This window comes from Penicillium daleae (assembly GCF_028827525.1).
Source record: "Penicillium daleae strain IBT 16125 chromosome Unknown utg000002l_segment0_segment0, whole genome shotgun sequence".
Taxonomy (NCBI): domain Eukaryota; kingdom Fungi; phylum Ascomycota; class Eurotiomycetes; order Eurotiales; family Aspergillaceae; genus Penicillium; species Penicillium daleae.
The window spans coordinates 3475824-3500785 of NW_026623150.1; the positions used below are offsets into that span (position 1 = coordinate 3475824).

General features: G+C 51.0%; 11 protein-coding genes across 11 annotated transcripts; 7 read left to right on the plus strand and 4 right to left on the minus strand.

The window, feature by feature from the left end:
- Positions 1–363: 363 nt before the first annotated feature.
- N7458_002258 (uncharacterized protein) lies at positions 364–588 on the plus strand (the record flags this gene model as incomplete). Its single annotated transcript, XM_056905641.1, has 1 exon — positions 364–588. One exon carries the CDS (start codon positions 364–366, stop codon positions 586–588), a length of 225 nt encoding a protein of 74 aa, XP_056769748.1.
- Positions 589–3486: 2898 nt separating this feature from the next.
- N7458_002259 (uncharacterized protein) lies at positions 3487–3974 on the minus strand (the record flags this gene model as incomplete). Its single annotated transcript, XM_056905642.1, has 2 exons — positions 3487–3761; positions 3893–3974. 2 exons carry the CDS (start codon positions 3972–3974, stop codon positions 3487–3489), a joined length of 357 nt encoding a protein of 118 aa, XP_056769749.1.
- A 1853-nt stretch (positions 3975–5827) lies between these two features.
- Positions 5828–9169, plus strand: N7458_002260 (uncharacterized protein; the record flags this gene model as incomplete). The annotated part of the gene is made up of 7 exons (XM_056905643.1): positions 5828–5879; positions 6217–6363; positions 6672–8364; positions 8425–8673; positions 8801–8854; positions 8911–9047; positions 9105–9169. 7 exons carry the CDS (start codon positions 5828–5830, stop codon positions 9167–9169), a joined length of 2397 nt encoding a protein of 798 aa, XP_056769750.1.
- Positions 9170–9683: 514 nt separating this feature from the next.
- N7458_002261 (uncharacterized protein) lies at positions 9684–12318 on the minus strand (the record flags this gene model as incomplete). The annotated part of the gene is made up of 3 exons (XM_056905644.1): positions 9684–11364; positions 11416–12052; positions 12111–12318. 3 exons carry the CDS (start codon positions 12316–12318, stop codon positions 9684–9686), a joined length of 2526 nt encoding a protein of 841 aa, XP_056769751.1.
- A 1694-nt stretch (positions 12319–14012) lies between these two features.
- Positions 14013–14696, plus strand: maiA (maleylacetoacetate isomerase MaiA; the record flags this gene model as incomplete). Its single annotated transcript, XM_056905645.1, has 1 exon — positions 14013–14696. The coding sequence occupies one exon, from the start codon at positions 14013–14015 to the stop codon at positions 14694–14696; it is 684 nt and encodes a 227-aa protein (XP_056769752.1).
- A 224-nt stretch (positions 14697–14920) lies between these two features.
- On the minus strand, positions 14921–16206 carry fahA (fumarylacetoacetate hydrolase FahA; the record flags this gene model as incomplete). The annotated part of the gene is made up of 2 exons (XM_056905646.1): positions 14921–16027; positions 16057–16206. The coding sequence occupies 2 exons, from the start codon at positions 16204–16206 to the stop codon at positions 14921–14923; spliced, it is 1257 nt and encodes a 418-aa protein (XP_056769753.1).
- Positions 16207–16608: 402 nt separating this feature from the next.
- On the plus strand, positions 16609–18133 carry hmgA (putative homogentisate 1,2-dioxygenase (HmgA); the record flags this gene model as incomplete). Its single annotated transcript, XM_056905647.1, has 4 exons — positions 16609–16676; positions 16735–17244; positions 17298–17948; positions 18013–18133. The coding sequence occupies 4 exons, from the start codon at positions 16609–16611 to the stop codon at positions 18131–18133; spliced, it is 1350 nt and encodes a 449-aa protein (XP_056769754.1).
- A 246-nt stretch (positions 18134–18379) lies between these two features.
- Positions 18380–19165, minus strand: hmgX (the record flags this gene model as incomplete). The annotated part of the gene is made up of 1 exon (XM_056905648.1): positions 18380–19165. One exon carries the CDS (start codon positions 19163–19165, stop codon positions 18380–18382), a length of 786 nt encoding a protein of 261 aa, XP_056769755.1.
- A 554-nt stretch (positions 19166–19719) lies between these two features.
- N7458_002266 (4-hydroxyphenylpyruvate dioxygenase family protein) lies at positions 19720–21115 on the plus strand (the record flags this gene model as incomplete). Its single annotated transcript, XM_056905649.1, has 4 exons — positions 19720–20378; positions 20431–20490; positions 20555–20912; positions 20981–21115. 4 exons carry the CDS (start codon positions 19720–19722, stop codon positions 21113–21115), a joined length of 1212 nt encoding a protein of 403 aa, XP_056769756.1.
- An 824-nt stretch (positions 21116–21939) lies between these two features.
- On the plus strand, positions 21940–22584 carry N7458_002267 (protein transporter TIM17; the record flags this gene model as incomplete). The annotated part of the gene is made up of 4 exons (XM_056905650.1): positions 21940–22146; positions 22205–22265; positions 22321–22475; positions 22543–22584. 4 exons carry the CDS (start codon positions 21940–21942, stop codon positions 22582–22584), a joined length of 465 nt encoding a protein of 154 aa, XP_056769757.1.
- A 683-nt stretch (positions 22585–23267) lies between these two features.
- Positions 23268–24641, plus strand: N7458_002268 (isoaspartyl peptidase/L-asparaginase; the record flags this gene model as incomplete). The annotated part of the gene is made up of 1 exon (XM_056905651.1): positions 23268–24641. One exon carries the CDS (start codon positions 23268–23270, stop codon positions 24639–24641), a length of 1374 nt encoding a protein of 457 aa, XP_056769758.1.
- Positions 24642–24962: the final 321 nt, after the last annotated feature.

The window sequence follows — 24962 nt, forward strand, 5'->3', positions numbered from 1 at the left end:
TTGCGTTATCCAGTGTGAACTTGTTTAAATTAAGCTGGGGCTACTCCGTAGAGAGATAAGTTTTAATTAAGGCTAGGCACCAAGGGGGCAAAGGGAAGGGGTCAGGTGGGAGGTAGAAAGGCGAAGGAAGAGGACAAAAGTACCAATAGCTAACGGGAGAAGGATATTCTCCCGGAGGACCGAAGGATTCCAGGTTGCTGGAAGATCATCGTCAATACACTTCGTTATAGGAAACTGCTTACAATAATTGTTATTGAAAAGACCGTGCGATCAACTACAAAGGTCCCGTTGGATAGTAATACAGAATCTAGAATCAAGAATCCAGTTCATAACCTGTTCCCAGATGAGCACTGTTCGCTTCACATGCGGATCCATGACATCTACTTTACATTAGCTTCTGCACCACAGCAAGCCTATGGACAAAGCGGTGGTGGTGGTGGTGGCTCTAACACGACTCGACAAGATAAGCGCTCAGATCCTGCGCAGTGCATGACATGGAGGAGACAGCTCGATAGCTCGACAGCTCTGCAGCCTGTGTCTATGATGCTCTGGTCACCGCATTGGCGATCGGAGATGCCGATCGATTGACAAGGGAGGTCTAGACTCGGGGTGACTGGAGGTAGAAGGAGGGTAGAGAAGGTGTGCGAAGTTACCAAGTTGGGTAGGTTTAATAGCTAGCTATGGACGAGATTATGCCTGTACCAGGGTCAGGGGGATTGGAAGTGTGATTCCGGGTAGCCTCATCATGATCAGGATGATGCAGGAGCTTCATCATGTTATGGTGTCATGGCGATCCTTTTCGGGTTCTCTTCTGGAAAGCGACTGTCAGGTACGGTCTTCGTGACGTGTTCAACAAAGCTTGAGTCAAGTTGATCTGGGTTCATGGAAGTATTTTTTGCCTCGCTGCTATTCTTTTTCTGTTGTAAACGAGTGTCACGACTGTTACTTTCCTTGTTCGTTGCTTGGATGTCATCCACGGTTGTTTACAGATGGACCTCGGTCAGGTGGATCAACACATGACCGAACATATGACACCCGAATCTCTCGGTTCCTTCAGTCCGCAAAACTATCATTTCGCCGTATCCTATCGCATTGCACTGTCATCTTTCTCCGGAAACACGACCGTTTTCGTGCAAGTTCCTCAATAGCTAACTTCGTCTATTGCACGGTTATACCCCGAATCTCCAAGATCCTCCCTGGCGCCAAACTCTTCCAAATGACGTAGCCATAGCCTCTGGAGCTTACCTTTTCGGGAACCGTAGACGAGTCCTGAAGATATTTTCTCTGTTCTTCACATTGACGGAGTACAGTCACTAGCGTATGTACATACATGTGTATTAACTAATGAAAGTGCCTCAAACGCACAAGAACAGTCCAGTCCCAAAAAGTGGACTCCGAGCCTCCAACCCAAGAGAAATAGGTCCCATTCACAGATTTTCAATGCTTCATTCCCCACATTTCCATTCCTAAAACGCCCGAGGCTACGCTTCGCTTCAGCTCCGCCTTCGAGCCTCCGGTTCTCCAGTCTATGGACTTCATGCGACCTGACTGGATGAGAATTGTGTAGCCTCCGACTGCCTCCGAATTTTCATGGGGCGTGACTTAGCAAAAAACCCCGTCGTGGACGAAGAGGGGTACAGTGGGTGTGCAAAAGTTTGAAACTATTTCCCACTCACCGCCTATCGCTCACTGCCTATTACCTACCCCCCAATACACCCTACTTCCAACGTGCGACCCGTTATATTTTAGGTAATTATCGGTACGACGCCTCACAGGGTATAGGTAATCTTGAGGCAGAAGGCGTAGTATACAAAATATCAGGCTGCTGTGGTTGAAATTTGGCTGCATTGTGAGTTTTTATCTGGCAGAAAAGTCTTGGCAGTAAGAGAAATAGTTTCAAACTTTTGCACTGCCACTGTATATGCATGGTACCAGGGCTCTGTTCTTGTGGAGGATGGCGCATGGTTTGGTACCTGCGCCGCAAACTTCGATAGATCCTCTAACGATATAAAGTAATTATCCGGTGGTATGGTCCGTAGTGCAGGGGTGTCTATGAGCTTATACTCTGCGTATAAAAGCTGACAATAGATGAGTAGTGGCTTTGCCAGTACCTCAACTGCGCCGCCTGATTCTAGTATACATTGCTTCATGTCAAAACCAAGATCAATGTCCAGCCACCTCTAGACTTCTCAAGCACTCCATCTAACCAATTTCAGTCACGTTACCCAAAGAGGACCCGCAGGCCATGTAATGCCCGCATGACAGATTGTTACAAGCTGCGATCTCAGGTCTGCTGGTCTCCCACCAAGTGGATATCCAGTGGAGCCAACCGCACACCTGAAGCCTATGATGATTCGGTCAGCGTCCCAGGCTCGTCTCACCGGTACAGAAGTGTTTTTCAATAACCCGTTTTTCACAGCTTTTGGGGGCACACTTTCCCGTTGTACGCCGGATGCCCGCCGTAGTTACCCCTTCTGGTGGCTTGGGAGTCTGTCAAGAATGGATTAAGTGGGTTCCGAAGCCCACTGTTCTGGGTGCTGGTAACAGTGGGAAGCTTGCCAACCCCCACGAATGGGAGGATTCAAACGGCGAGGCGTTTAGGACAAATCACAGTGCATCGGAAAGTGGACATGCGCATTTTGTGCGTTGACGCTCTGACGCTGGTCTTTTCTTGGTGATTGATGCAGGTGAGGTTGGATATCTTGCAGGGATTTCTTTCGGCAAGCCGATTTTGATTCTGACTGATATTGAGTCTCGGACTGAAGATTTGGAAAGTTGGAGCGAGGGACTATTGTGACGAACATGTGTGCTGGATGCGCCACGCTTGTTTAATTGTCCGATGCAGCTGTTCTCCGTAGTTACAGGAGTGTCTGATATGGGAATGCCATGAGACTTCTGGTCAGTCAAGCTCTGTAATCTGGATCATCCCTCCATCGGTGAACTGATCGACCGAGCAGCGATCAGTGCGGGTTTCTTGCCTCAGTCGATTGAGCTCTAGAACTGATGAGAGCTTAAACCGAATTGTGCTGGCCTATCGTCACCCTTGAAATATTCTCCTCCTTGGAGACCTTGAAAAGTCTAAATGTACTATTTCCAGGCACAGTCGCTTTCTATTTCAGTCAGACTCGGTCATAGGCTGGAATTGGCTTCCTATGTAAAGTACATGCTGTCACCAGCATCCCACCGGCACACTATCATTACTAAACTGTATAGTAGGCATAGGAAGGACAGACGATTATATCCAGTCAAGCCCGTCCCGATCCCGAGAATACCGGCTCGGTGGGATGCCGAGAACTTGGGCATCAGGATTGGCTGCCCAAGGCTAATGGAATTCCCAGAAGAGCCGTGGGGGTGAACCAGAGTGGACACTGGACAGAGCGCGGCGTATGAGCAACAGTGTGTTTCCCCCAAATCCCCAATCCACGCGATGCCCGTGACTCCGCGACTCGATTTACACGGTTCCTGATTGGCCCAGTTGAATTCTCCTCATGGGCCCTCACGTGCATCCGCATCGGGGAGCGCTGTCCTCCGGCGAATCACCGCCACTTGAACCCACCACACGCCGTGCGGGGGAACAGAGATTCCGACATGGGACGACGCCACGAGCTCTGTTGAGGGGAAACAGAGGTCATTCGGAGTGCATTCCAGTAGGCAAAACAATATGCCGGAAACAAGTGGCGACTGCTCACACTGAGTTTTGCCCTGCGTGGTGCTCTCCATGGTCGGCGGACTGACAATCCCATGGTCTTTGCGGCGGCCTTCTGGAAGGAGTGGAAGGGTTCTGGAAGGACGATCCGGTTGGATGGGTTGGGACTGCACATGCGCGCTAACCATGATTTGGATTAGCGTGGAACTACTTACCTAACCATCCCAATTGGGCTGCGTAACATACCGCTAATGGGACTTCTTGTATTACGCAGTGGAGTATTAATACACGCGTACCACTGGCACTCTCGCTTCCACCGACTGTCCATTCCGATTTCAATAATACGGACTATGATTACTCCGTATCGGTGAGCTATTGCGAATAACAAAAGAAGCAAAACGAGTATGTGCAACAATATCAATATCAATTTGACGCACTATCCGCCTGATAAATACGTAAAAGACATATAGGACGGGTTTGTCCAGTATTGACTATGCAGTGAAAAGGATCGCATTCCCCTCCCTCCGTTTCCCCCTCCCTTGCAACCGTTTCCGACATGGGCGCGAGCAGGGCCAAGCTTCCCCCAGGCCTGGGATTCCCGACCACTGCAGCTAGTAGAGTCTATCAAAGCCACCGACAGGGTATCGACCGGGACCGGAGAGGCTGCGTGACCGATTCGATTTGCTCTGATTGCATCGCCCGAATACCCGCTCCCTTTCATCTATGCTAGCCTGGCTCTTGTCGGGGATGATAAACTTTAAGCGCGATGTTTGTTCCTTTCGGAGGGATATCGGCGACAAAGGGAGCATGGACGTTTGCATCCGATTACCAAGCAACGATGAATTTCCGCTCTTTACGACTACTTCCATGAATCGCTTTCCTGGTGGCGGTCGTCGCGAGTACACACAGTAGAGACATAGACTATCGGTTTTCCTTTGTTGATCAACGTAGTCTAGAATAATGCCGTACTTTTGACTCGAATGATGTGCTTGCCCCTCGGAGTTCCTTGAGCAGTATGTCAGGTACTTGGCAACGCTGCCCCTGCATGAACATCATATACTTGCGCACATTATCACTATCTTCATTATTAGTCCCTATTATGTGGCGACGGTTGCCTCCGTGTGTATCATTTTTATGAAGTAAAAATCGCCACCCTATGCGGGCGTCGCATGGCGGGGTTGATTGTAAATCGCCTTCTTACTACAGGATCATACAGTCGTAAGACGGGGTGGAAGTTGGATCCCCCCTCACTTATCTCCGCGAATCCTTCGAATTTGCCAACAGAGGGGGAGGAAGTAATACCTAATGGCGCTTAATGACGGGTGTGTTATTTCGAAGATGTTTGGGTGATCAAGCTTATATCAGAAAGTGTCAGTTTGTATGTGGCTGACGACCAGTGTCGCGCTTGAATGGAAGGTACTGAATAACGGAGATATGATTTTGCTATAGATCGCGTAACAACAAGCTTAGATAGAAGAATAAAGCTTCTGATGCTTATGTTTCTTTCTCCAGGTAAAGAGGAGGTAGTAGTATCTCTCGGCAGAGCATAACTGATTCATAGATCCACAGTAATGTACATGTACTTCGGATATCAAGCATGATTTTCTTAATATGGATTCGTAACTATGTCCTATTCGATTTGATTCGATCTGGTTCACTGTGAGTCACTGACTACTACCATCAACGACTCATTCTGAGTCCCCGTTTGATGTGGACTATGGTTGAAGATCGAGAGGAACACGATGAAAAGCGGGTGAGTCAGATTGAATCATGGCCCACTTTCGACCCCGCGGTGAGATCACCGCACAACTCTCGTGGGAAAGGCTTGGCGCCCGGTCATCAACCTCGATTTTTATTTGCTACTGACGAACTATAACTAGAACGACACCACTGCAGTCAGCAAGCTATACAGCAGGTTTATACTTGGTCTCAATTCAGGCTTTTGACCGTCTCCCATACTCACCTTCCCTCCTACTCGGTACTTCTTCACCCCTCCATCATCTGCTTGTGCATCGCGGCTTACCCAGAAGTGCGCACCGCAGATCTGGTCCTGTCGATCCCCGGGCAGGTCACCCGATCTCTGCGCTGGCAACTCAAACGTCACTTTGACAAGTCGCCCGTCCAGCCACTCTGATTAAGTCAACTCCCGCAACCAGTCCCGATCCGCTCGACCTCTACGCTATGGAGAACGGGTCAACTGACAGCCCAGCGGGTCCAGAGCCCCAAGTCCACCGTAAGTGACAGCCCTATCTCCATTCGCCCCGGCCACACATGGCGCAGGTCATGGCAGCGCCCCTAGTTTCAACGCGGGTCTCACCCTGCCCGAATCGTGACTGGAGAGTGCCGGCCGAGTCGAGTCCAGTCGCAAATGGGCAAGAGCATGTAGACCGCATATACATCCCCTTAGGCAGGACATCAACCCTGCAGGTGGCTGAGTCCTCACGCCCTCATGCCCACTCGGGCCTCTCATCACCCCCATCCTGCCCTGTTCCCATCATCCTTTGCCTCGGGGCGGACCCATCGGCCCGCAACCTTTTTGATCACACGCTCACTATGAGAACCTGGCACAGGCACAGAAATCCAGCCGTCTACCGCTGGTGATGAGTTGGCAGGGCCGGCGCGAGCGCGTGGCGCTGTATCCTCGCAGGAGGCGAGTGCGCCGCGCCAATCAGCCCCGAAGAAACGGGCTAAATGTCGTTATTTCTCGACCAAGAAGGGTACGTATCCGGCGAGAGTTTATGCTGTTTCATCTTGAACCAATGTCTGTCGTTTTCTTGCACTGCTAGATTGATATGTGAGGTACATTCGTACGCGTCTTTCGGGAAAGGTTCCTCTAGCTATGCATGTGCTTTTGAGGATGGGCTATCGCGTGCTAAGATAGCTGGATGGGGATTGATAGCCTCTGCCTAGGGAGGACGAGTCTGTTACTGCAGTGCTTGTGCATTTGTTTTTTGACTTCCGACCTCGGCTTTTTCACTATACCATATGGCATGATCATGCAAGCGATACTAACGAGTTGCTCTAGGCTGCCGCGCCGGCGCGGGATGTCCATTCATTCACGACGTCGCTGCTATTGAGCAGAAGAAAGCTACACCGAGCCAGTCATCTGCACAGCAATCATCGACTGCTGATACCCAGAGCCCAGATACCGGTATAGCTAGTGCAGTCCAGGGCTTGAAGATCAGTGAAAGCGAGTCCAAGCAGTCTGTGACAACGCCCCAGCTGGCGCAGACTCCGAGACCAGTTTCGAAAGTAGAGAAGAATGATCCAAGGGAATTCCAGCTCAATCAGCTGAGGCGACGTTTCCATCCACAAGAGCAGAGTGATGAGAATGGATCCACTCTGACATTTGGGCTGGCTCCCTCGGATCCAGATTTTCCTTTTGAATTGGACGCATTGCAATGTATTCTTCATGTGCCAAGTACATACCCTGTCAAGGGCCGGCCGAAACTTACAGTGACAAATCCTGAAATGGAGGCTGCTTTCCAGGCCAATGTCTCCAGGGGGTTTGATGATATTGTTGACTATGCAATTCGGACTAATGCCCGAGGAACATTGCTCAATTGGATGAATACTCTAGATAGGCAGCTTGAACGGCTTCTGACTACTTTGGAAAGGGGACCAAAGCTTACCTTCGTTGCCAATGTCGGGAGCGGTGTTGCCAATCCAGCACTGACACAACAGCAGAAGAAAACCCAGGTACCCCCTGCGCGGTCTCTCCCGACTACCACGAAGCCAGCCTCTGCCACATCTTTGCCGATAAGTAAAGCGCCTGTCATTGCTCCAAGTTACACCTATGACCAAAAGGCCTCGGCCGAGAAACGAAGGTCAATGGAGACGAAACAACTTGAAGCTCGACTTGGAAGGCTCCCGTTATTCCAGAAACGGTCAGAGACTTCCTTCAATATACCAATCCAGCCCGCCAAGCAGGGCCGTCTGCCGAGGTCACTTCAAGCAGTGAAAACAGTGAAACTCACTGTCCCCTTGCTCTATCCTCTGGAGCACAGCTTCATCGAGATGCAGGGTGTGGACAGTCCTGAAGCCAGATCTGTAGAAGCTGGATTCGCCCAATGGTTCGATAAAAACTCAGAGATGAATCTGGTATCACAAATCAACTACCTAGCGAGCAATATGCACAATTTTGCCAAGACTCCTCTGCCCGAGGTCGCAGAGCAAGCTCAGCATGAACTCATCCAAGAGGAGGAAGACACTTCTGCGCAGCAGTCTGAAGATGGTGTTCCCCTCGAATCTGCTGGGGATAAACCTCATTTGCATGTTATTCCTCGTCCGCCCGAGTGGTCCGTCCCCGAACAACCGAGTGGTAGTGACATTACAGACGAATCGAGCTACGAGGAAGACTCTATGGAGGATGAGGAGGTCGAAGATTCTGAAGAAGGTGGTGCTCCCGTTCCAGCAGTTCTAGATACTCCAGGCCGAGGCGTTGCCCTCTCCTTCCCATTCCTGGAGCTCTATGGCATCGAATTACTGGAGGTATCGCACCTTGCTATCACCATCAAGTGTGAACGCTGCAAGGAATCGATGGATATCAAGAATGTACCCCAACTTGCAGATCCAAAGGACATTCCTAAAGTCGAATCGTGCAAAAAATGCGCCAACTCGATGAGCATCGGGTTCCGGAAACAGCTGATGCATTCGCACGCAAATCGAGCCGGGTACCTTGACCTGGATGGTTGTACAGTCCTGGATCTTCTCCCGAGGTACGTGCTACGTTTATTCAGAACATACAATTCTTGACTCCATGACTAACTCGTGTCTAGTAATTTCATCCCCACCTGCTCAGAGTGCTCAACCGCCTACCATGCCCCTGGCGTATCAGCCGTCCGTGGCGAAAGTGCCATGGCAATCTGCCGACACTGTCATCGCAAGATGGTTTTCAAGATGCCTGAGGTTAAGTTCTTGGTTGTCGGTAGTGCGGCGATGTCCTCTCGCGCCGCGCTCCCGTTGAAGAAGAGGCCAAAGGAGGTTCTCGGTATTGTTGCTGGGCAGGAACTTCCCCGGCGCGGTCGGTGCCAGCACTATGGAAAGAGTTATCGGTGGTTTAGGTTTAGTTGTTGTGCGAAGGTGTTTCCCTGTGATAAGTACGGCATTCATGACTTCCCTTTGTGATGGTATTACTGACGTTTGGATTTTTAGATGCCACGATGCGGAAACGGATCATCCTAATGAACACGCTAACCGTATGATCTGGTAAGCCATGCCAGAATGAAATACTTTCTGAAAAATCAGTGTACTAATGTATACAGTGGCTTCTGCTCCCGAGAACAAATCTATAGACCCGAGAACTGCGGAATCTGTAAAGCCGTACTCATCGGCAAGGCGGGTAGTGGATTCTGGGAAGGAGGCAAGGGAACGAGGAACCGGGCTCTCATGAGCCGTAAGGGTATGGAATAATTTGCCGTCTACATGCTGTGCTTTTTCTTGTGCTAACGGATACCAGATCCTCGAAAGTATAAACGGCGCGGCGGAACTGTGCCTGGTGGATCTAGCTCGAAGAAGAAGTAAGGAGTCTGTATGGTGGTTAGGGTGGAGATGGTTGCATATTGCATTATTGTCGAGCGTCGAAGCAGGCATTATTTTGAGCATGAGCATGAGCACATGAAAAAAGCAATAATATCAGCAAGTTGGAAGACCCATCGCAGCAATGACGTAACGAGCAGAAGTATGGAACGTTGAGCTTGTGGAGACGGCCTTACAGCTAGGGCTTTTCTAGTAGATTCAAGATCACGATCGTTTGCACGCCCTCACTGCTGCAGCGCTGCTACCACTTGAAAGTGCGATTCCGACTTCTGTAAGATTCGAGAAGCTGACTGGTTCCTCGAGCATTCAGTACAGTCATCATTAATAACGGGGCATTTACGTAGCTTTGCGGAGTCTAATCAGTGGTAGCTTTGTCTAATTCATAAAGTGGAAGCACATCACTTTCAAGTTGGATGATACTTTCACACTTGGACACACTGTAGGAATGATTGTTATTGTTCTGCGGGTATCTTGCTATTTCTATGTACACCAGCCGTATCTACGACGGAAGATTCCAAATAAAATCTAACCCACCACCCTCATACATCGGAAACTGACCATTATTACTTATTCCAAAAGGCGCCATGGAAGGGTCAAATGGTAATGAGAGCCAATCGTCCGCCATATCATTCAAAGAATGGATATAGCCCAGATCAGACGTCAAATCCTGAGACACAGGAGTCTGAATAGTACTGGAGCGGTCCGCATTTTCTGGCCAGGGCGGGGGACCCATCGAGGATCGGCTGGTAGCGGCGCGACTGTTGGTAGTATTATTATTGTTGTTGTTGTTTTTCATGGCCTTGGAGGATGCGAGGAGATTTCGACGTAAGCGCGAGACGTGCATGTCTAAGAGTGTGGCGTAGCGGGTGCTCAGATGGACATCGTCGAGTGCATTGGACTTGAGAGCACTGATGCTTCTCTCGAGTACTTCTAGTGACTCTCGGAGAGTAGCTTGTCGGGTGCCCAGACTGAGCGCTTTCATTAGGAAGATCGAGGCACTGGTAATCCGGAGCACGATGCGGACGGGTGAAAATCGTAGTGCACCTACCTCGGCGAGGTTTGTCACTTTTTGGAGGATCTGACAACAGCCGTCGATCACTTCTTGGATGTATTCGTAGTCGGTTGGGTCGATGGTCATCGGCCGGACGTCCTCAAGATTATTCAGATCCGCGTCTGCGACTGCGCGCTCAACGACGGCTTGCATTCCGACTGAGTGGGTGTAGACGCGAACGAAATGGTACTCGATGAATAGGTCATTATAGAACGCCGTGTCGAGGTTATGAGGTTGAAGATACTTGTCCTTCCACTGATTGAGCAGAGGCCGGAAATGCTCAAGGAGCCCGACGTAGCGACCACTATGGAGTTGCTGACGGGCAAACTTGGCTGATGGGAAAAACATGTCTGTGACAGATTGCGCTAGCTTGGTGAGCTCAATCCAAGAATCCATGAATATCAACCAGGTACTTCCAGGCTGACTCAATCCGCGAGGCTTGCGTCCGCCGAGGACCGCATGGTTAAGTGATTGTGGAATGGGGGACATGCAACCGATCCGCCAGGCAAGTTGGTTGATATAGACGTAGAGAAGTCGTTGGACTCGCTGTCTTCGGAGTTTGATTTGCTCTCTCCATTGTTGGTCATCGCCAGGGGCATCGATTTCCTCCGTCTCAAAGATACCCAATTCGTGGGCTAGAGACAGGGCGCACCCCAGCAGCATCCAGGACATTTGGTCTGACCTTCTTGATGGCTCAATCATGTCCTCAACCCATCGGTTTGCCGATGTATCTTTAGACTCGGATTGCTGAGATGGTTTAGGATCTATAGAGATCAGATCATCATCCCAGCCATCCGTTTCGGGGGGAAAGTGTAGAGAGCGAGGATGCCATTCCGCCATCAGCAAAAGGGCTTCGACCGTTCCAAGACTCCTGATCTTAGACTTGGTTGACTTTTCTTGTCCGAAAATGAGCCGCATTGTCAGTTGTTGGCAGTGTTGCCAGAGTCGATGATGAATGAAGAAGTTCCTCGACTCTCCACCTGCGCCAGGAAGAACATGATAGCGAGAAGATATCATAAGGATTGTAGAACATAATACAGGTTCTCGGGCAATCAACGTAAGGTGATTTTGGTGGTTGGCGTAAAAGTCCGTCAAGATTGGTGATAGACAGGACATGTTTTTGTAGAACCTGTTCCCTGCTTAGCGAGGCTATGCAAAATGCTCAGTGGCCATCACTTACAGATCAATAAAGGTAACCGCTTCCCTCGCAGTGAACCAGCCCATCTTGACAAAACGGCATGCCTCCCATACCTGGAGCGTTTCGGACGTCACTTCTGACAACTCAAATGGATGTTTTACCCGTGAAGCGTTCTCAAAGGCGGCCGGGCTCTCAAAGTTCTTTGGAGTCGCTCGCTGATGACCGTTGGAGCCACCTGATCTTGATCCAGCCCCTCGAGGGGGACTCTCGTCGCTTGGTACATTGTCCTCCTGGCCGGCAGTGGCCGCTTCAAACAGAATATTCAATGCATCATTACCACTGGCGACGACGGTTCGCATCATCGAGCTCGCCAAAGTAGAGCTAGACCGATGCCGATTTTCTTGATATGCATGGGCTGGGGAAGTCTGTGCACGCAAACTGCCATCTGCAATCGGTTGGGGACTAATGCCGATCTGAGAGCTATGATCATTGTGTGGGGATGGATGGGGACGCGCAAAGGCCCATCCCTGTTGAAATGGACTCGTCGAGTCCTGGGGGTATTGAACAGGCTGATGGCCTTGCGTGAATTGTCTCTTCGCATCATCTGGAGAGACCACAGCACCTTGAAACTGATCCTCGCCTGGCGATACGTCGGTCTCATTGTCCTCGAGGGATCGTCCTAGACCCAGGCCGATTAGCAATCAGAGGAAGCGGATTCGATGCAAGGATCGACCTACCGCGCTTGCGGGACCTCTCCCAGGCCCGTTTCTCGGGGAAGACACACTCTCTCATCTCCCTGCGACATCGCGCGCATGGTGGGCCGATCGGTAAGCCGTCCGGATCCGTTCCTAGATCGCACTTTGCCTTGCGTTGCCGACAAGGGATGCATGCCTTGTAAGTGCGCTGATACGGCCGGTCGGGACGGGATGGCCTGGCCCCGTCCATCGTCAACGACTTGCCTGAAGCGCGACAATCAGTCTAGCCCGGATGTATCAGGCGATTGCGACTAGCAATGGCTATTCTCCGGTGGGTATTTGTTTGAGGGAGTGGATGTTTGGAGGAGTATTTTGGGGGGAAGCGGGCGAAGAGTGAATTGCCGCTGCTAACCGGGCCAGAGGCGGACACGACGGGCCGAGGACAGCAATCCGAAGTACTCCGCATGAGACGCATGTATACGGCAGTCATATTAGTGAGACTGATAGCAGAAATTTGTCATACTATTCATTAGAACCCGATAATTTTTTATCAAATGGTAGCAGTTTTTGGAGCAACGTTTGGTCGAGTGAGACTCATGTAGCTTCAATCTTCACTATGCAGCCCCACTGTAGAAGTACCTATATCGAGCCCTCATTAAAAGATAATCTCGGAGGTGTGCCTTCCAAGTGAGCAGAATACCGTAACAATAGAACTTCATTACTCTAAACATTTGACAATAAGCTAGCAAGATACTCCTAAAACGAGCTGAGGGTAAGATTCTCGAGAGCCAGCGATTCCCAGGTGCTAGCTCTTTGCTACACTTCAACATATCAAAGACTATTTGCATATATAGGTGGCATACAGATAATTTATGATTCTCTCCACAGACAGACGTGTACCTATTGTCTTGTTTCGGCGTCTACCAAGTTAGGACAAGGTGTGAAACCGCACATATATTGTAGGCGTGATGTTTCCGTTCGATGACCCAGGTGATTCCAAATCGACAGGTTTATTGCATATTCCTAAAGAGGCATCTAAGTCTTAGATTATCATTGTAAACAGTTTACTCTGTGGCATTCGCAGAAGCTCTAATCAACTAGTTGTTTCAAGGGCAGCAGACCACGGGAGACGGAGATGGGCGTATGATTATGTGCATTTCTGGATACTCTTCAAGGAACTTTATAGTAAGCCTATCAGCATCCTGTTCATTAAAGTAGAGAAGAACCCTGGCTGGTCGCTAGAAGAGTAGGGATTGTCGATGGCTCGAGGCAGACTGACGGAGCCAAGACCACGGAATGACTATACTAATCTTGCTTTTTGAACTTGAGAAAGATCTTTGAGGTCAACCTTAATCTCTGCATGCTAGTGAGGGGTTGATTGGCGATTGAAGCGTCTAGACGATTTAAGATTTTACTTATACTTAAGCACTACTTGTCCTGCTGCATAATAAAAGCTAAAAATCGACCGGGTAGACGGAAATTTCCTAATTACTCTGGTATAATGGGCATTCAAATTGCTCTATGGGGTGCTGAGATATACTATGACACTGAACGTGCTCTGCATCTAGGGATGTCATCTACTCTATGGCGCAGTAGATTGTTCGCACTTCTTGGCTCAATTGCATTTCGTTGCACTGGGTAGTAGTATTTGTCATTTTGTACATGTGTTTTGATCTGATCATCATATCTGATGCGACTTTTAGATATGCAGATCATAAGCTTATGCCCCACAACTTGCCCAGCGGAAAGCGACGGCCGGGGAAAGCGGAATTTCCGCGCCTCCCCCAGCGGATTGTCGCTCGAATGAACCGGAAGAGGGTCCGTGGCATCACAACGTATGTACTTAATAGTACAAGCTCTGAACATACGAAGTATACCTGAACTCCTACCTTCTACTTACACAATCTCATGTTGACATTCCCCTACAATCCACCTTCTATCAAAATGTCCGACACAGTAACCCTCTACACATACTTCCGCTCTTCCTGCTCCGCACGCCTCCGCATCGCCCTCCACCTCAAAAACATCCCCTTCACCCCAATCTTCATCAACCTCCTCCACGACGAACAATCCACCCCAGCCCACCTCACCATCAACCCCTCCGCCACCGTCCCAACCCTAATAATAACCCACACCTCCTCCCCATCCATCCCCAAAACAGTGACAATCACTCAATCCCTCGCCGCACTCGAATACCTCGACGAAGCATTCCCCAACACGGGACCAGCCCTGCTCCCGTCGGACCCGGAGACTCGCGCGCTCGTCCGTACCCTGTCCCAAATCATCGCCTGCGATGTCCAGCCCGTGACGAACCTGCGTATCTTGAAGCGGGTTGCGCCGCTGGGTGCGGATCGGGCGGTTTGGTCGAGGGGGTTGATTGAGGATGGACTGCGGGCGTATGAGGCTGTTGTGCAGGGGTCGGCGGGGAGGTTTAGTGTTGGTGATGAGATTACAATGGCGGATGTTTGTCTTGTGCCGGCTGCTTGGGGCGCGGAGAGGGTCGGGGTGGATTTGAGTGCGTTTCCGACTGTGAAGAGGATTGTGAGCAATTTGGAGACGGAGGAGGCTGTTAAGAAGGGGCATTGGCAGACGCAGCCGGATACGCCGGAGGATTTGAGGGCCAAGTAGGTGTTTGGCTAGTGGAGAGGTAGGATTTGACCGGGGAAGATTGTGATGGTGCAGGATATACTAGTTTATATTTTCTTGCCGGTAGATTGATGCCCGGATTATTCATGCATGTTTATTGCGAGTTCTAGTTCATATTTACCCTCCCAAAATGGCAATTTCATCAAAACATCAAAGTGGAATATCATCAAGGTCCTCCTCATTCTTTTTCATAGTTGATCCTCCCTTCAGAATGAGACGGCGGGAAGAATGGTACCAACGCAGTCGCCGAAGCCGACGTAATTACCCTCGGTACCTGCCGTACCACGCAGGATGATGGTGTCACCGTCCTCAAGGAACAGACGCTCCGAGCCATCAGCCAGCTTGATAGGGTTCTTGCCGTTAGTCTGCTCGAGCAGACTGCCCTGGGTCTTGGCCTCCTTGCCAGAGATAGTACCAGAGCCCAGCAAATCACCAGTCCTCAAATTGCAGCCGGTGATAGTGTGGTGAGCAACCATCTGGGGGAAAGAGTAGAGCAGGTTGCGGGCATTGCTGTTGGAGACCAGAGTAGGCTGGCCGCCCTTGTTGGTGATCTCAACCTCGAGGGGAATCTCGTAGGCGTTCTCGGCACGCTTCTCGCGCAGGTATGGCAGAAGCGAGTCGCGGTTTCCAGGCTCCAGCCCAGCGGCGCGGAAGGGCTCCAGGGCATCGATCAGGACAACCCAGGGAGTGATGGTCGTGCCGAAGTTCTTGGCATTAAAGGGACCCAGGGGAACATACTCCCAAGCCTGGATATCACGGGCGGACCAGTCGTTCATCAGTACCAGACCGAAAATGTGGTCCTCGGCTTCCTCGATAGAGACGGGCTTGCCGAGGTCGTTGGGCTTGCTAATTAAGCATGCCAGCTCCAGCTCGATATCCAGCTTCTTGCAGGGGGAGAAAGTAGGGACCTTGGGATCGGCAGCGGGGTTGGCCAGGATCTGACCGCTGGGACGGTGCAGAGGAGTGCCCGAGGGAACGACCGACGAGGCACGGCCGTGGTAGGCCACTGGCAGATGCTTATAGTTGGGCTGCAGAGCGTTATCCGGCCCGCGGAAAAGCACTCCAACGTTATAGGCGTGGTTCAGACCGGCGTAGAAATCAGTGTAATCACCAATCTGCATGGGAAGGTGGTTGGTGACTTGGGAAAGCGGCACGAGCGCCGACTTTTGCAGATCGGCATTATCCTTGAGCACCTGGGGGAATTGGGTGTCGGCACGGAAGACGTTTTGCAAGTACTCGCGCACCTGGCGATGCACGGGGCGACCCAGCGCAGCGAATGCATTGAGAGTGGGCTGGTCAAAGACACTCAGGTGCTGGTGAATCGCGGGCAATTGAGAGAAACCCCCGAGGAGGCGAACGCGTTCAGGTTCAATGCATGCTCGCCAATGGCAATGGCAGGCACTCGCGAGGCGGACTGGACGGAGATGATGCCGAAGGGGATGTTGGCCAACGAGAACGGAGAGTTCTTGGGGATCTGGAACCAGGAAGCCATGATGAAGCAGGTGACACGGGACAATGATGAAGAGAGAGAGAGAGAGAGAGGAATAAAAATTGCACAGCTTGCTGGGGTCAACTTAACTGTTGAGCGTTCACGTCTCCGGACGCGGGCTCCGAGCAGTGCGGAATTGGGCCGTCCTAGGGATACCCCGCCTCCAACCGCGAAAGGAGAAAGCGGAAAGAAGAGCGGGGATAATCGCGGATGTGCTGCTGCCAAGTACCGCGGGTGACGTGGGACCAGCTTAAGGGTAGCGGCATCGTTTGCAGCGAGGCAGCTGGTCCATTGGGCTGCAGACTGAGGTCAATTCTTCCCTCGGCGGCGAAGAATCATACAAAGAGAGGCTGAACATTCCCTCGTCGCTTTGCTCTTTTTCTCCTCCCAAATCATCCGCCCATCATGCCCGTCACCAAGTTCTCCCACCCGGATCCGTATACCTACCAGACCGGTTTCGACTCCTACCACGAGTACGCCCCTCACGTAGCACCCCGTAATTTTGGTAATATCTTCCTAACTGCGGGATAGGTCCGAAGCCATCGAGGGGGCTCTCCCTGTCGGCCACAACTCGCCGCAAAAGGCTCCGCATGGTCTGTACGCTGAGAAGCTGTCCGGTACGGCCTTTACTGCACCTCGCCATGAGAACAAGCAGACATGGGTGTACCGCATACTCCCCGCTGCCGCCCATGCGAACTTTGTCGCTGAAGATGCCGATTCCTATCACACGCGCATGACCACCGAGACACACAAACTCCACCATATCCCCAATCAGCTGCGGTGGAACCCCTTCGACTTGGATGAGAAAGTGGACTGGGTTCACGGTCTGCACCTGGTTGCGGGCTCGGGAGACCCAACATTGAAGCAGGGGTTGGGTATCTTGCTCTACGCAGCTGGAAAGGATATGGGCAAGGAAGCTTTTTACTCTGCAGATGGCGATTTCCTGATCGTGCCTCAGCATGGTGTTTTGGATATCCAGACGGAGCTGGGTCGTATTATTCTGCGTCCCAATGAGATTGCAGTTATTCCCCGTGGTGTCCGGTAAGCTTACTATTAACCTGCCTTTATGTATCGCTGCTTACTGACACTTCTAGATACCGCGTGACTCTCCCCGCCGGTCCTGTGCGAGGCTACATTTGCGAGCTGTACCAGGGTCATTATCAGCTGCCCGAGCTAGGCCCCATTGGATCCAATGGTTTGGCTAATGCTCGCGACTTCCAGGCCCCCGTCGCAGCCTTTGATGACGAGGAGGAACCCGCCGAGTATAAGTTGTACAGCAAGTTTAACAACACCCTATTCTCCGCCCGCCAGAACCACACTCCCTTCGACGTGGTCGCCTGGCACGGTAACTACTACCCCTACAAGTATGATCTGGGCCGATTCAACACCATCGGCTCAGTTTCATTCGACCATCCTGATCCATCCATCTACACCGTCCTGACCGGTCCCTCCGATCATGTCGGTACTGCCATTGCCGACTTTGTCATTTTCCCTCCTCGCTGGCTCGTGGCAGAAAACACCTTCCGACCTCCATGGTATCACCGCAACACCATGTCCGAGTTCATGGGTCTGATCTATGGTGGCTACGACGCGAAGACCGGAGGTGGCTTCCAGCCTGCTGGTGCTAGTTTGCATAACGTGATGAGTGCTCACGGCCCGGACTCGGATGCGTTCGAGGGTGCTAGCACTGCTGAGCTGAAACCGAATAAGGTCGGTGACGGCAGCATGGCGTTTATGTTTGAGAGGTACGTACAGACAGGAAGATGTCCCTTTTTCTCCTTTCCATTGCTAACAGCGTGGCTCTTCTAGCTCGCTCATGGTCGGTGTCTCCGAATGGGGCCTGAAGACCTGCGAGAAGGTGCAGGACGAATACAACCAGCACAGTTGGGAGCCTTTGAAGCGCCACTTCAAGAACCCTAACAAGGCTTAAATGGGGAAAATGCATGGTCTGGTGGAAAATAGCAATGTATCTGTGTAAATAGCAGCTTAGTTTGGCATGGAATGATTTGATGATACCTCAATTGATGGAGAAATGGAATTATTTAGATCTTAAGAAAGGACCATTGAAGATCTTGTAGACTTACCGCTCATTTCAACTCTATTCAAGACTATACATCATAACGTGACATCAAAATTGACCAATATTATGCACGTAAAGTAGTCAAATATACCCAATTCAGCCCTCCATCTCCTTCCTCATCGCCTCCTTCACAATCGCCCCACACATCTTCGCATAAGGATTCGTCTGCACCGCAAGCTGCTGCGCAACTTTATTCCCATACCGACCCCCAAAGAAGAAATCCCGACTCGCCATCTCCTCCAACTGATCCGCACTATGCCCACGCAGCCGCTCAGGTCCCACCGCTTCCCCCTCCAACCCCGAGAGACTCTTCTTCACCCGTGCAGCCTTCAACAATAAATACCCACGATGCGTATGCGCATCAGCCAAAAGCCTAGCCTGCGCCGATGAAATCGGATCCGCGGGCGAGACCGGCGTAGCGAGTGTAATCGCTTGCCCTAGGTCCGCGAAGATCCGTGATGATAGCTCCGCGGCTTCGGGGGTGAAGAGAGATTCGTCGGTGCTAGATTCGGCGGTTTGTGGTCCAGGCTGGTGCTGGTTGTATTCGAGGTCTGCGAGGAGACGGAGTGTCTGGGCGCGGTTTGTGTAGGCGGGTGGGTAGGTTGGGTATTGTTCCAGGAGGGAGTTTAGCTCTTCCAGTGCTGTGCGCACTGTCTCTTGGCTGGGTGTTTCGCCGGCTTGGAGTTTGAGGATTATTTGTGTTTCCCGGGCCTTTAGGGTGGCGAGGTCTGTTTGGGAGATGTTCACTGTTGCTGGCCAGGATGGGAGGGATGAGTCGATTGTGATGCCGGATGAGGGTGAGGATTCGGCGTCGAAGAGGGCTTGGAGGACTGCGGCATCGTTGTTCGTCAACGATGGACGGGCTTGTGTGATGCTCGTCATGATGATGGTTCCCGTGGGGTTTATTGGATAGAGTATAAGTCGGGATGGGTGTTGGGACACGCCGTAGAATCAATAGTCAACCAGTACGAATGATTCTGACTTGCAGGTAAGAGCGACCAGAGAAAACAAGTCTTTCTGATTATTTCTGGAAGAAGAAAAGTCATAGCAATCACGTCAAGGCCACCGAGTCTCCAAGCGGCGATGTCCTGACCGTTGCAACTTGGCCCGGCTGATGACGGATATTTCCGGCTGGCGCAGGAAGTAAGCCGAAACCCGCGCATTATCCATAAGCCTACCAGCAAAAAAACGTGCCGATGAATGATGAATGAATTTTGAGATATCCGATGCGGTTAATAGAGGGAAACTGGATAATGTGAGATTAGTTTAAGACTTGATAAGTGGCGTCCTTCCAACGTAACTCTTTCCCATCAACTATCAAAATACCTACTTCCCCGTCTATCTTCTTCAACCATTACTTACATCTGACTGAACCGTCAACCGCTCAGAGAAGAAGAAAAAACCAGCAAGTTCAATAGAGAAAACAAACACTCAAAATGGCTCCTTCAGCTATTTCTACCAGCCCGCCTCCGTCCGCTAACGACGAGGCCTCCATCGCCAGCTACCGCGGCTACGACCATGTCCACTGGTATGTCGGCAACGCCAAGCAAGCAGCCAGCTACTACATCACCCGTATGGGCTTCAAGCGTATCGCCTACCGCGGTCTTGAAACCGGCAGCCGTGGCATCTGCTCCCACGTCATCGGCAACGGCGACATCACCTTCATTCTGACCTCGCCCCTCCGTTCTCTGGATCAACTCGACCGCTTCAGCGCCGAGGAGCAGACTCAGTTGCGCGAGATCCACTACCACCTTGAGCAGCACGGCGATGCCGTGAAGGATGTCGCCTTTGAGGTTGACGATGTTGATGCTGTGTATTATGCTGCCGTCAAGAATGGCGCCAAGTCTGTCTCCAAGCCTCGTGTCCTTGAGGACGAGGGTGGGAAGGTCAAGGTTGCTACTATTCAGACTTATGGTCAGACGACGCATACGCTTATCGAGCGTGGCCAGTATCATGGTGCTTTCTTGCCTGGGTATCGTCTTGAGAGCGGGGCTGAGGATCCTGTGGCCAAGTTCTTGCCTGGTGTTCATCTTAAGCGGATTGATCACTGCGTTGGTAACCAGGATTGGAACGAGATGGATAAGATTTGTGAATAGTAAGTTCCTTTGTGATTCGTATGGAAGGACAGATTGCTAACGAACCTTCAGTTATGAGAAAGCTCTTGGATTCCACCGTTTCTGGTCCGTTGACGACAGTCAAATCTGCACGTAAGTTGACCAGTGGCGAAAGTCCTGACCTCTTTAGAAAAGATAAGAAACTGACTTTAACCAGTGAATTCTCCGCTTTGAAGAGTATCGTCATGGCCTCTCCCAACGAGATCGTCAAGATGCCCATCAACGAGCCCGCCAAGGGCAAGAAGCAGTCCCAGATCGAGGAATATGTAGACTTCTACAACGGCGCCGGTGTGCAGCACATCGCCCTGCTGACCGACGATATTATCCGCGATATTACCAACTTGAAGGAACGTGGCGTTGAGTTTATCAAGGTCCCCGACACGTATTACACCGACATGCAGGCTCGTTTGAAGGAGTCTGGTCTGGTTCTCAAGGAAGACTTTGAGACTATTCGCAGCTTGGATATTTTGATTGATTTTGATGAGGGTGGTTACCTCTTGCAATTGTTCACCAAGGTACGTGGAGTCCCTAGACAATAAAGGAAGAGATTCGTTCATACAGTAGTACTGACTTGTGGCGATAGCACATGATGGATCGCCCGACCGTTTTTATTGAGATCATTCAGCGACACAACTTCTCTGGCTTTGGAGCTGGAAATTTCAAGTCACTGTTCGAGGCGATCGAGCGTGAGCAGGAGCTGCGTGGAAATCTGATCTGATTGGGGCGAGTTTTGATGGCATGAAAATTGAGCAGACGAGAGTTTGGGTCTTCTTGCATATATTTTGATACCTTTTAGCCATTGTCACATCGTGATTTCATCGTTAATACATAGTGATTTCATCGTTAATACATCTCTTGGCAGTGTGTTTTCATTTCAAATGTTTGTTGTCAATATTGACTTGTATTGCATCATAAGTAAAGTATCCGTACAAATGTTTGTTTAAGGGTAAAGGATCCCCTGAAAGGCTGGTATGATCAGGTTGTAGAAGGGATGTGCGGCACTTGAAAAAGCCTGTACTTGGATGAAGAGACAGAATTCGGTCGGAATGCCGAGCGATCGCCGTATACTCTCCGATAAAATTTGCAGTCTGCTTATGGCCAAAGTATACGACTTAAAAATTTTTTCATCACAGCCCCGAGCGTTAAGACGTAATGATGGCTGGCCCGGATTATTCTCTTGCCTCCCCCGGATGTGGCAGCCCAATCCTACAGGCTCGACTCCTGAAGCTCCCGATTGCCCGGTGGCGACCGGGTTTATCATCACGTGAGGTCACGTTCCCCCGGACAAGCAAAGACGAAGAAAAAGTCCTCCACCCGCACCCCCGACATCATCACTTCATCGCTGGTTTGCCTCTCGCCCTGGGCTATTGCCTTTTCGTTCTCCCTGTCCATCGCGACACTTTTCCTATCTATCCTCGACATTAGCAGTCATCTGATTTGATTGTTCTTACTGTCGATCGCGACTCTTGCGTCCTCTTTTTTCCGACCTCGAAAAACCCCTACTCACCCGACCTTCCTCCTCTTCCTTCAACTTCACACATAATGGATCACTCCAGAGATCCCTGTCCCTGGGTCGCCCTGAGCGACTTCGGTGGTGCTTTCTGCATGGGTGCTATTGGTGGTGCTGTCTGGCACGGTGTCAAGGGCTTCCGTAATAGCCCCTACGGTGAGCGCCGGATAGGCGCTCTGACTGCCATCAAGGCTCGCGCTCCTGTGCTCGGTGGAAACTTTGGTGTTTGGGGTGGCCTGGTTAGTTTGACTTGGTTATGATGCATTGTTGTGGAATTGTATTCTGACACATGTCCAGTTCTCTACATTCGACTGCGCTATTAAGGGTATTCGCAAGACTGAGGATCCTTGGAACAGCAGTACGTTATTGTCACTCTTGAATACTTGCAGAACCGTATTCTAACCGATTTCTAGTTATCGCTGGTTTCTTCACTGGTGGTTCTCTGGCTGTTCGTGGTGGTGTCAAGGCCGCCCGTAACTCCGCCATTATGTGTGCCGTCTTCCTGGGTGTCATTGAGGGTGTTGGTATCGGTTTCCAGCGCATGATGGCCGATAACACCAAGCTCGAGGTACGCTTGTTCCGGGTTTGCCGCAATATCTCGTTATGATCATTCGCTGACTTTTGTCCTGATTTAGCTCCCTCCTCCCCCTCCCTCTGAGCAGAAGGCTCTCGCTTAAATCCTCCATACCCTCATTCTCGCGATCGACTCACTCATCCGGTGGCCGACAAACCCACCTTCGATCTCTGTCTTCATACACATCCCCACGTTGAATCTCCCTTCTCAGGTGTTCGGTTTGGGTTTTTATTCTTAAACGACATGGCATAGAGGTTTCTGCTTTGTTTCCTTGTTTTTTTTCCATTGTTTACGCTTTTTATACCGCCTTTCCTCGGCCCTTGTTTTCGGAGCATTGTATTTTGTGGACGGCATCCTCTGGCTGGTTCCCAGGATCGGGACCGGCGTGTGGTTTCTTTATCTCGTGGCTAATTGGTCACACAAAAGAATATCTCTGCTCATTGCTGCAACAAAAAGAGAGCGTTAGGATCGGGACGTGGTGGAGTCTTGTACATTAACGCATTGGTAACAGGCATAATACGCATTCTTATTGCATATACTAGGGCTTCGGTCGCACTTTTCCAACTCGGCTCTTTTGTTCATTTTAGCATCGACCTCAGCGGGGACTACTTCTTGATATTGACAATATTGGCAGATCGGCTTCCTTCGACGGTGTGAAATGATCCGATAGTGATGCACACATAACCGGGTTCGCAGGCCGAATATTGTCGACGTCTCCGCCTTATCTTTCCCCGCATCTCTCGAGACCTCTCCTCTTCCACACCCTCCCATTCATCAACAAGCGAAATGTCCGAAATCACACCGACTTTCAAGCCCGCCCTAATACTCCATGGAGGTGCAGGCAATATTCGGCGCGATAAGCTACCACCAGATCTCTACGACAAACACCATACCTCCCTTCAATCCTACCTCCGGTCAACCCATGCACTCCTTAAAGACGGTGCCTCCGCCCTCGATGCCGCTGTTCACGCTGTATCGTTGATGGAAGATGACGAACTATTCAATTGTGGCCGTGCGAGCGTCTTCACTACAGCGGGCACGATCGAAATGGAAGCTTCCATCATGGTCACCACAGTTCAAGATCCCAACCAGAATCGACCAGGGGAAATGAAAAAGGCCGCAGCTGTCATGAATGTAAGGAATGTGCGGCATCCCATCCAACTCGCGCGCGAATCGCTCTTGCGAACCGGCCAGACTCCCCATGGTAAACCTACGCACGACGGTGGTAGCATGCACCCCCAGCTCGCAGGGCCTCATGTGGAGACTCTTGCTCGGGAGTGGGGTCTTGAATTCAAGCCCGATGAATGGTTCTGGACACAGCGTCGCTGGGACGAGCATCAACGGGGGCTGGAGGGCAAAGACGAACCTATATCTTTGAGTCAGGGCACGGTTGGTTGTGTCTGTCTGGACCAGTGGGGCAATCTGGCCGTTGCTACCAGTACGGGTGGTAAGACGAATAAGCTTCCCGGTCGCATTGGAGATACTCCGACTCTGGGCGCTGGGTTCTGGGCCGAGGCGTGGGATCTGATGTTCCCGGGACATACAATCGCTCTCGCTCTCGAGGCCGCGTCTCCTGTAGCCTCGCACGGAAATACCGACGTACCCGCCCCGGCGCCAAGATTCATGGGCAAAGTCGTCACTGGCACCATGGCTGGTGTGCATGAGTTCTGTGGGAACTTGAAAGATAGCTTGCGGAGCTGCCTGGGTTCACGTCCTAGGGGTCAAAATCTTGATCCTCCAGCCTATTCATCTTGTCCACCTAGCGTACATGGATACGCAAGAAAAGCCATGGCAATCTCAGGGACCGGGGACGGCGACTCGTTCCTTCGACTAGCTGCAGCACATTCAGTCGCCTCGCTATCTCGGCTGCAAAATTTCTCCGTTGGCCAGGCTGTCAAGTCTGTAGCTGGCCCGGGTGGTGCGCTGCAGCGCTCTGCTGGGCCCCGGTGGGGAATCACTGGCGAAGGCGAGGGTGGATTTATTGGAATTGAGGTTGATACGGAGTGCACTGGTGATTCTGCTGAAGAGTTGAGAAAGCTACGGCGTGGAAATGTGGTCTTTGACTTTAATTGTGGTGGGTTGTGGCGTGCCTGGATTGAGCATGATGGGAATGGAAAGGATGTCGAGAGGATCATGGTGTTCCGAGATGAGTATGAGTAAAGTTATTAGACAATGAACAATGCCATCCCAGAACGAGTGCAGCAGATGAATCTTGGCGGCTGGAATACTCGAAATTGGATCGTGGCAGCAGAAATTGCCATAGAACATGCTTTGTCGTCTACATGGTCCTTCTCCTCCCACATAATCGACTCAATTGCCGAGCTGTGCCGCTTTCTACGAGGTACAATTACCGACAAGCTTTACCTAGATATGGAAAAGGAAAACCAAGTTCTACGACTACTCTCAGGTAGCAGTCTGGAACTGGGCGGGCCTGTTAGCTGTTGTCATATGACAGGAGATGGCAGATGGAGAGGCCTCGAG